Below are 10,660 nucleotides of genomic sequence, written 5' to 3'. Positions count from 1 at the left end.
CAGCATTTGTGTTGCATTCATCCAATTCACAGGTTATTTTTTGGCTTGCACTCCATGTCTTTTTTTGAACATGTATAGGAGAGCATGGTTTAAAAAATGACTTATCAACAGCAAAGATGCCATTTTTGGCATTAATGCATTGGCATGATAAATGTCGCTTTGCTGTAATATCTTCTACCCTTTGCCTATGTCTTCGGTTGATATGAACCAGCAAGTTCCTTTGATTTATTTTAATGCCACAGTGTGTGCAAGTCACCCTGACTTGCTGCCGGACACGTACTCTTTTTGTTGACGATGCTGGAGGTGATGCTGGTGCTGCTGGGGATGGTGTTGGTGCCGCTGATGCTGGGGATGGAGGTGGTGCTGGTGCTGCTGGGGATGGTGTTGGTGCCACTGATGCTGGGGATGGTGTTGGTGCCGCTGATGCTGGGGATGGAGGTGGTGCTGGTGCTGCTGGGGATGGTGTTGGTGCCACTGATGCTGGGGATGGTGTTGGTGCCGCTGATGCTGGGGATGGTGTTGGTGCCACTGATGCTGGGATGGTGTTGGTGCCGCTGATGCTGGGGATGGAGGTGGTGCTGGTGCTGCTGGGGATGGTGTTGGTGCCACTGATGCTGGGGATGGTGTTGGTGCCGCTGATGCTGGGGATGGTGTTGGTGCCACTGATGCTGGGGATGGAGGTGGTGCCACTGATGCTGGGGATGGTGTTGGTGCCACTGATGCTGGGGATGGTGTTGGTGCCACTGATGCTGGGGATGGTGTTGGTGCCGCTGATGCTGGGGATGGTGTTGGTGCCACTGATGCTGGGGATGGTGTTGGTGCCGCTGATGCTGGGGATGGAGGTGGTGCTGGTGCTGCTGGGGATGGTGTTGGTGCCACTGATGCTGGGGATGGTGTTGGTGCCGCTGATGCTGGGGATGGAGGTGGTGCTGGTGCTGCTGGGGATGGTGTTGGTGCCACTGATGCTGGGGATGGTGTTGGTGCCGCTGATGCTGGGGATGGTGTTGGTGCCACTGATGCTGGGGATGGTGTTGGTGTCGCTGATGCTGGGGATGGAGGTGGTGCTGGTGCTGCTGGGGATGGTGTTGGTGCCACTGATGCTGGGGATGGTGTTGGTGCCGCTGATGCTGGGGATGGTGTTGGTGCCACTGATGCTGGGGATGGAGGTGGTGCCACTGATGCTGGGGATGGTGTTGGTGCTGGTGCTGCTGGGGATGGTGTTGGTGCCACTGATGCTGGGGATGGTGTTGGTGCCGCTGATGCTGGGGATGGTGTTGGTGCCACTGATGCTGGGGATGGTGTTGGTGCCGCTGATGCTGGGGATGGTGTTGGTGCCGCTGATGCTGGGGATGGAGGTGGTGCTGGTGCTGCTGGGGATGGTGTTGGTGCCGCTGATGACTGTCACATCTAATTACTGTTGATGTATAGTAACAGCAGTGAAAATGTGGTGATTGCCTGCACTTTAGACCACACTTGATGATGATAAAATCTAAAACGTAGAAAGAATAAAATTAGCACAATTGTCTTGTTTACATGTTTAATACAATGCATTGCCTATGCTGAGGTTTTGTGGTGAAACACCTTGCTCAAGAGCACAACAACATTAAGATCATTTTTTTAAATATATTTTTTACCACACTCCCACCAAACGCTAAGGACAGTGTGGGTGAAGGTTCTGTTCTGTCCAAGCAGAACACATGAAATTCTACCAAATAAAGCCCTGATTTAAAAACTATTAGCTGAACATGCAACTACTCAGCTGGAACAAATGCCTGACAGACTCTACATCAGCCCTTGCAGGCTGACTGCCACATAAAGAGTATTTATATACTTGTTTTTAATATTTATAATGATTCAAATTAAGTAATGTAATACAGAAATCTATAAAAACTAAAAAACTTAAGTTAAGTATGTGAAATTAAGAATTCCCAAAGGTTTCACAACAGGAGAACACATTATTTGAACAATATATTTTAGTTTTAAATGCTAGGAAGAAGTGACTATGCAAAAACTTTAAGGTTCAACAAGCATGATGTGTTTCTCACACCCACAGTACTATAATTAAAATAATTCACAAACACATACCTTCTTCTTGAACTGCATTTCGCATGTGATTAGCTACATGATTTCGGAGCTCATGTAAATGGTTGTAAACCGGATTTACAGTAGGTACAGTGGTATTTTTGGCAGCACACTGTGCATCTCTGGATAGACAGCAGGGGATCCTGTCCTCGCAAAAGTATTGTCTGATGCATCTGTGCAGGTTAATCTGAAATTAAATAAAAAAAAAACTGATTATATAACAACACTACACATGCTAAAATGTAGCATGGCGGATGGGTGAATGCTAGCATTTATTAGCTGTCCATAGTTACGCGAAAAAAAAACAAAAACATTAACGTTACTGTTTCAGGGTGTCAAAACATAACAATAGCAATAATAGTCATGTCGAGACAGCGATAAATGTAAGATATAGATTTTATATACATTCAAAGTAAAGTTTATCTTTAAAGTACAGTGTTCTTACCGTGCAATACAGGTACATCAGTTCGAATGGACTCTACCTGCGCGGCGGTGCGTCTGGACCTATGACGTCTCAAGCCCCGCCCACTAGATCTAGCGAGGGGGAGCTGGAGCTCTAGCTCCTCCCATTTGGCTCTGCAGCGAGCACCCTCTCAGAAACATGCCAAAACGCCACAAAAAAAGAAAGGAAATGGTGACTTTAAAGAATAGCAGCTTTAAAGTATTTTCAAAACATGTCTGTTTTTTTTATTAAGATCTTAAATAACTTTCTTAGAAAAAAAAATAAAATAAAACTAAATACCTTAAAAAAACAACTGAAATTTCAGCTATTTAAGAGAAGTGGTTATAACTAGAGCTGCAGTTAACGATTCTTTTTGTTGTCTACTAATCTATTGATTATTTTTCAGTTAATCTATTTATTATTTTCTTATCAGTTGATGAATTCATTAACTATCAATAAATAATAACAGTAACTTCTGCTATTAATCTTAATATTTTATTCAAATGTTTTCTCATAATACTTTACAGATTATAACAAAGAATGAAATAAAGAAAATAATAAGAAGAGAGAAAAAGAAACAAAATAATAATGCAAGCAGCGATGAAAGGGCCCTCGCACCTGGGCTCACTGCTGAACAGTGGCTTTAGGAAAACAGAACAGTGGGCAGATGACTAAAACTGAATATTGGCATGTAAATGTGTTCAGGCCAGGACTCTTATCAAACATGTTATAAGTTTGGGGCAAATCAGACATTGTATGCCTGAGTTACAGTAATTTTCTGTTTCATTATTAGCATGCTTTAGCAAATTAGCTAAGTGTTGCTAGCATGCTTTACTGTGTTAATAGCATGTTGCATGTTAAGTTTGAGGCAGATTGGACATTGCATGCCTCAGTTACAGTAACTTCCTGTTTCATTGCATTAATAGCATGCTTTAGCACTTGTTGCTAACAAGTTTTCGCATGTTGCTAGCCTATTTAAAACTTGCTAATGCTTTTTAGTATGTTGGTAGGAGTCTGTAACTTCCTGTTGTCAGCAGGGGGCACTATAACTAAACTGAATATGGGCACTGACATGTGTTCGGGACATGACACTTATCAAAGGTGTTAAGTTTGAGGCAGATCGGACATTGTTTGCCTGAGTTACAGCAACTGTCAGGCCACCAGGGACACACCCCTCAACGAAAACTCAAGATCTTCACAATTTTGCATCGTAAAGGCCTTAATGATAACACTCAGCAAATTTGAAGATGATCGGATTAAAATTGTAGGAGGAGTTCTTTAAAGAATAAGGCCTGAAAATGGCAAAAACTGCATAAAAATCGTACAGAAAATTTAATATATCGGACTTCCTGTTGGGTTTCGGATGTTGTGCCAAGAGACTTTTTTGTAGGTATTGGTGTGTTACATGCTCACATGTATGCAAGGTCAAAAAACACTTCAGTTTTCCCAAAAATAGATTTAATTTTACCTAATTTCTAAATGATTTGCAAGTGACTTGTGCAAAGAATCAGTCTCTCTAAACCCCTCCTTTCCGTGAGCCCTCACTGCTGTGATTGGTCAGATGGCGCAGTCCTTTATGATTGGTTTACCCCGTACAGTGGGTGTTGGAAAAAGAAACGCCCATTGCCATAACTGAATGACAGCCCTGGAGACTTGTCAATACATAGAAAAGATGGCATCGATTTTACCATACCAATTCGAGCCAGAGTCTGACAAGGAATCGGCTGAAGTGGCTGATCGACAAGTTAGCACGGTCTAACGTGAAGAGTGCTCGCAATTTGCATATGTAAGCGAACCAGGCACACCTCTTTGTTGTAAACTTAAACAAATCGCTGCACTGACCGCTGGGTTCAGCGCAGCCCTTCAGAACGCAGCGGCAATAGTTCGAATCATTTGAACTTTGAGGGCAGCGTGTGCGCCAGTGGTGCGCTCTGGTCGACCAGTGTTCATTTTGACAGGCATTTTTGATTTAGTCTTAAACTTGAGACTAAAATGCTTAACAGTCTTAGTCACATTTTAGTCATTTGAGTCTTTCATAGTTTTAGTCAATGAAAAGTCATTGCATTTTTGTCAACTTTTAGTCAAACTGAAGTTAACAGCATTTATTTTGGTAGCTATTTTAGTCTTCAAACAAAAATCAAAGCTTATGATAAATTTGAATCAAGATTGAATTTGGGAAAACTTGAATAAATTGACCATTTTCATTTTTGGGTGAATTATCCCTTTAACAGTTTGGAAAAAGGAGTACTTATCATTATACTTCTACTTTTATTATATAATTATTATAATTATAGTTGTTAATTTGCATATATATATAATTTTTGAGTTTTGAAGTTTAATTAACATGTAAGCTATACATTTATTTAACATCTTTTGTTGGTTCACATTAATGAGAGGCATTAGGAATGCTGTACCTTTAAGACAGAAGGCATGCATGTAATACTGACACATTCAGTTTTTACCCACTTTCACTTAAGTTTATGTTCACTTAAGCCATAGCTTACATAATTTACGTGAGATATTCAACATAATAGACATTTGGACTACTGTGTGTGCATCTGAGCACCGAGAACTGATCGCGCGCTATTGAAATATGAAATTAAGTCATCCTCGCGCGGCAAAAGCAATTGAAACCACATGGAAATTTTACTGTTTGTGGGCGACATAGAACGTGGACGGACATTATGCAAATGTTTTACTTTGTGAGCTTTCAATGCGAGAGTGCGGTTGTGAATCCTGACAATGTAAAGGCAAATAACAGCTCTATGAAGTGATACTGCCATACTAGACTTTACCTTCTGCGCTAAGTAGGCATAACTGCAGGCTAGCACAATGGGCGTAGCTAAAGACACATTCCATGCCAATCAACGTATTTTCATTACCGACGTAATCAATGATGTCGACGAATCTCTGCAGCTCTAGTCATAACAGAAATAAACTATAAAATATTTCCCAAATCAGATTCTGACTTTTCTGTAAAACTGCTGTTTTAAAACTCTATTTATTATAATAAGTGATATATAAATAAAATGTGAATTGAATGTATCCATCCAAGTATCTTACCTTAAGATTAAATTCCAGTGTGCATGTGGCTTCAGCTTGGTATTGAAGATTGAAATTGTAGTGGGTAGAAAAAAGAGCTGCAAGCTCAGACACATGAGAGATGCCCTCACAATAAGGTTGATTATTCAGTGCTTCCTGGTGTTTCACCTGAACCTTAAAAAAATAAATAAAAAACACATTTCAGCATTGACAAAATACTAAGTTGACAATGCCAGATGAAGAATGAATGCAAGAAAAAACTAAAATTGTTTTAAACAGTCAAAGAGTCCTATCCTTCTCATGGAAATGCATTTTAGAATGGACTGGTCAGGACAGACCTTTAAGTCAAAATGAGTATACATTTTGTATTGTGAAATTATGTTGCTTAATTATTCTTAGTTTATTCCACCCAAAAATAAAACCTCTCATAAATTACTCACCCAGTATGTTGTTTCAAATTTAATTTTTTTTTTTTTTTTTTTTTCAGAATTATCATTTACTAACTCTGATGTTGTTTTATGTCTGTAGGTTCTTTTTCAGACCACAAAAGAATTAAAACAAAAATCATCTGCCTGCTCTATTTAACAAAAATCCTGATGTTGCCTGTTGGTCTGTTGTGCACAACTACAAACACAAGAGATTTCTAAATGTTGTATGTCATACTGATTTATGAATCATGATTTCTTACTTGTGAAGTTGTTTATTTTTGGAAGGGAACTGTAGCACTAATAGAGTCCCATGAACACATAATTAAGCACAGACCACAAAAAGCCAATGTCAGGATTTCTATTAAATAAAAAAAAATCAAATTTGGTTTGTTTTTTATTAAACCCCTTCAAATACCTATGAACACAATGGTCACACGGGACCATTCTGTGACACTTTTGCTTTTTGTTACCGTTTTTGCTTTAATGAAATCATCATTAGCAAAAAAAAAAAAAAGATTCTTCTATACAAACAAAGGAGTATTAGCCGAGGAGCTGCACGTAGCGTGAGGATTCTTTCTACATCAGCAGCAGTGGCAGGTGCCTAGGACACAGTTATAATGATGTTGAAATGAGAAAAAATAAGCAAATGTATGTATTTTACTTTAAATTAAAAAATATCATCCATTTTGCTTGTCAGGCAAATCATAGCTTAGAAAATAAATTCAAAAAGTAATTTACATTTGCAAGAAGGATCAACCCTGCCAGGCTCTCAGAAAAGTGAGAAGCTGAATAAATAAAAAATAACTATTATAAATAACTGTTTTGTTGTTGTTGTTTGCAGCTTTACCATTTTTAAAGGCTTCCAGAACTTTCTGTTGCTGAATGGGTGGCAGGAGGTCAGTAATATCTTATTGTGTTACATATTTCAAGTCTTGAGTAGATTTCATTCCAGAGCTTAAAGGGGTCATCAAATGCACATTTTCCAGAAGTTGATTTGATTCTTTAGGGTCTTAATGAAAAGTCTATAATATACTTTGGTTAAAAAATTCTTGTGTAAAACAACACCCTTTTTACCTTGTCAAAATCAGCTCTGCAAAAATCATCTCTTTCTGATGGATTGTTCCTTTAAATGCAAATGAGCTCTTCTCGCCCCGCCCCTCTCTTCTCTCTGTGGACATACTGTAAAAAACACCCCTTGCCAGCTTCATTATGTCCTAGACCAGGGGTGCCCAATACGTCGATCGCGATCTACCGGTCGATCGCAAAGGTGGTGTGGGTAGATCGCATGGCATTAACAATTAGAAGTAAAATTAAGTAGACGTCAGCCAATCATCCATCCTCACTATTAATTTTGTCACTTGATTGACGTACAAGTCAGCCAGTCACGAGTCACCGCGCTTGAACATGCATACAACGGCGTCAAGTGCCGCAAAACTCTAGCAAGCTAGCGAGATAGCCTCCAATTTATTTCTTTTAAACTTTAGAAAGGGTATAAAAATGAGTGGGGGAGCTGGACCAAGTAAGAAGTCAAAAACTTACCATTTCCATATGGAGTGGGAGGTGGACTTTTTTTTCACTATGTCATTTTCGAAGTGCATTTGCCTCATCTGCCAGTCTGTAATCGCTATTCCAAAGAAGGGAAATGTGGAGCGGCATTTTCGGACTGTTCATAAAAACTACGACACTGACTTCCCTCCGAAAAGCGAACTAAGAAAAAGAAGAGTGAAGGAACTAAAATCTCAGTTGTCCGGACAGCAGTCATTTTTCTCACAGCTAACTTCAAAAGCGAAGGCAGCTATGGACTATGCATCCCTGGCTGATTCCATTCAGTGCAAATCATCAGAGTAAAGTAATGACAAAAAATGTACTTGTATGTAGTTGTATTGTGCAATATGGGTTTCATGTACTTATGCAAGCTACACCAACATATAAAGAATTCTCAATATATTCATAAATAAATATATGTTTTGCATTTTTATAGTAGGTAGATCATTTTGACTTGGTCATTTTATAAGTAGCTCACAAGCCAAAAAAGTGTGGGCACCCCTGTCCTAGACAATAGGGCATAGGTTCAAAATAATGAAAACTGTTCTTAAACACTGCTTTTCTGCACTGATCTGTTCTTAATGTGTGGCTATTACATGCTTTTCAGAGATCGTCTGTTTTCAGACCATTACATCATTAATGGAAGCCTCTGGAACAGCAAGTGTAACCAACTTCTCGTCTTTACTCGAAGAGTAAGTGTGACTGGTTGATATCATAAACTGACTGCAAATCTTCGAATATAGTCTGAATGACTGAAGATGGAAGCAGTAAGTTGCCTGTAATTTCAAATAAAGCAAGATTCTCCAGATCTGGCTTCATTATTGTCACTGACAGCAGGTCCAGGCTGATCATCATTTGATTCAGAACCGGTGCGGTGGTCTAATCCCTTTCATTTTCGTTCTTTGCTTTCTGACCTGCCAGAAGTCTTTCCTTTTCTTTTGACACCGTGCCTCATCTCCTGACTGACTGAGCTTTGGTCACAAGATATTCTGGATCCTCCAGCTCTGGCCTTACTACTGTTGACCGGGTTTGAAGGTTTAGGCTCTTCATCATCTGTGCGAAGGATTTATCAGTGAATCCTCTGCTATAATTGTGTTAATCACATTTTGTGGCCAGAAATCCACCAAAAGTATCTCATCGATATCATTGAACAGACGGTCACCTGCAGGAACATCAGAACAGTCACGCTCAACCATCTAGATATTTATGTCCTTAACTACAAATGGCTGTTTCATCAGTTGGAGTCACTTAGTACTGATGTCCTGTCTCAACTACTACTATTGTGAGCCTTTGAGGTGCACCTCTATTTACAGCAGGGGTGCCCAACCCTGTTCCTGGAGATCGACTTTCCTGCAGAGTTTAGTTTCAACCCTAATCAAACACACCTGTCTGTAATTATCAAGTGCTCCCTGAGATCCTAATTAGCTGGTTCAGGTGTGTTTGGTCAGTGTTGGAGCTGAACTCTGCAGGAAAGTCGATCTCCAGGAACAGGGTTGAGCACCCCTGGTTTACAGCTTCTGCTCAGAATCCTGGCTGTGATATAATCGGTGCTCATTTGCATATTCCTCTGGAATGCTCTAAGATGCATTAACCCTTTAGCATTAGCCCCGAAGGCTGTTTTGCCTACCTTAAGTAATGACTCATTATTCCAAAACCGTAGCAAGGATAGTTAAAAGATAGGTATTGTTTTTTAGAAATACATTTTTTAATGAAAAATATTATTTACATTTGGACATTCCCATGCTGAGAAATAGGTGATAAAATGTATGAAAAAATTGTGTGCATAACAGAAATTTTTTAAAACTTTGTTTGATTTTAAATATCTCAGGAAAGAAATAAGGTAGAAAAAAAAAAAAAAAAAAATCGGGTAACGCTTTAGAATAATGGGCTGTTGTTAACAAGTAACTGCAGGAAGTAATATGTAGTTCTACATTAACACTTAACTTAATACTATTAACTAATATAGAAGCAAGATTAACTAAGCAGTAGGTAATTGCTAATTTTGGACAAAGGTAGTCCCTTATTAGGTATTTGATAATTACTAAAGAAAAAAATTGTCATTGAGAACTACTTGTGAACTGTGACCACTTCATAAAGAATAACTAATTAATTAATAATCACAACAGTAACGTTTATAAAATGAACAATTAGGTTCTTTGTGGAAACTAATTTATGAACAGCACCACTATCACCGGTTGAAGTACTGGTTGAAATTGTGACTCTTAAAATATGAACGGATGTGTTCTTTCAAACAAACAATAATATAATTTCTTTAATTAGGATGTAATGCCGGCAATGATTGGACGCTCATGATTGGATAATTCACTATTATGAGCTGCATTTAGTTCAATGTTCAATGTTTTTTTTGATAGTATTCTGGGGCAGGCTTCTCTTTAGAGTGATAGTAAATAATTATGTTCTTTTGCTTCGTATTGAAGACATTAACTGCATTTATTTTGTTAAGCACAAAAACATCATCTTCCACATTACAATGTCTGTGAGAATATCACTAGTGCCTCAAAGAAATGCATGGCTGTACAGTATGTCATATAAAATATGTTAAATAAGTTTATTGTAAATTACTTGCAAAATCCATCTTAACCCCTCAATAATAACTCAAGTGTTACCTTGTCAGTCCGCGGGAACTATTAGTGATCTGGCCCATTATTTTAAAGTGAAAAACATGTTAACCCTTCACCAACATGTCTATATACAACATAAAAGAACTACAGTGATTGGGTCTAACATTTTTTATTTTTATTTTTTTAAATTATAAGCACTGAAACATTGTAATAGAAGAAAACACTGCATAATGCAAAACGTACTCGGTTACTATCGTAACCTCGGTTCCCTGAGATACGGGAACGAGTACTGCGTCGTTAGACGCTATGGGAAAAAGTCCTTTTTTCTCCTTGACTGAAGCCTTTTTTCATAAACGCAGTGCAACTGCACGGCCATTGGATCGTGCAGAGAAACGAAACGAGCCAATGACTCGGCAGCGGTGCTGCACGAGCCTATGGCGAAGATGCCCGCCGAAGCCCGCCAGAAGGGGCGGGGTCAATGGCTATATAAGCGGCCGCTTCGCCATAGGGAATCAGGTTACTTCGACTGAAGCGACGAT

The 10,660-nt window shown here is 39.2% G+C and overlaps 1 protein-coding gene across 1 annotated transcript; it reads right to left on the bottom strand.

Annotated features, from left to right (window-relative positions):
* Positions 1-280: 280 nt before the first annotated feature.
* LOC127159284 (putative protein TPRXL) lies at positions 281-8,735 on the bottom strand (the record flags this gene model as incomplete). Its single annotated transcript, XM_051102157.1, has 3 exons — positions 8,702-8,735; positions 8,454-8,592; positions 281-1,391 (listed from the first exon to the last, which is right to left on the bottom strand). Coding segments are annotated over exons 1-3 (1,284 nt in total), but the record flags the coding sequence as incomplete, so codon positions are not given.
* Between the last annotated feature and the right edge of the window lie 1,925 nt (positions 8,736-10,660).

Source organism: Labeo rohita, unplaced genomic scaffold (assembly GCF_022985175.1).
Source record: "Labeo rohita strain BAU-BD-2019 unplaced genomic scaffold, IGBB_LRoh.1.0 scaffold_2056, whole genome shotgun sequence".
NCBI classification, from domain to species: Eukaryota; Metazoa; Chordata; class Actinopteri; order Cypriniformes; family Cyprinidae; genus Labeo; species Labeo rohita.
This window is presented reverse-complemented; position numbering and strand designations above follow the sequence as displayed.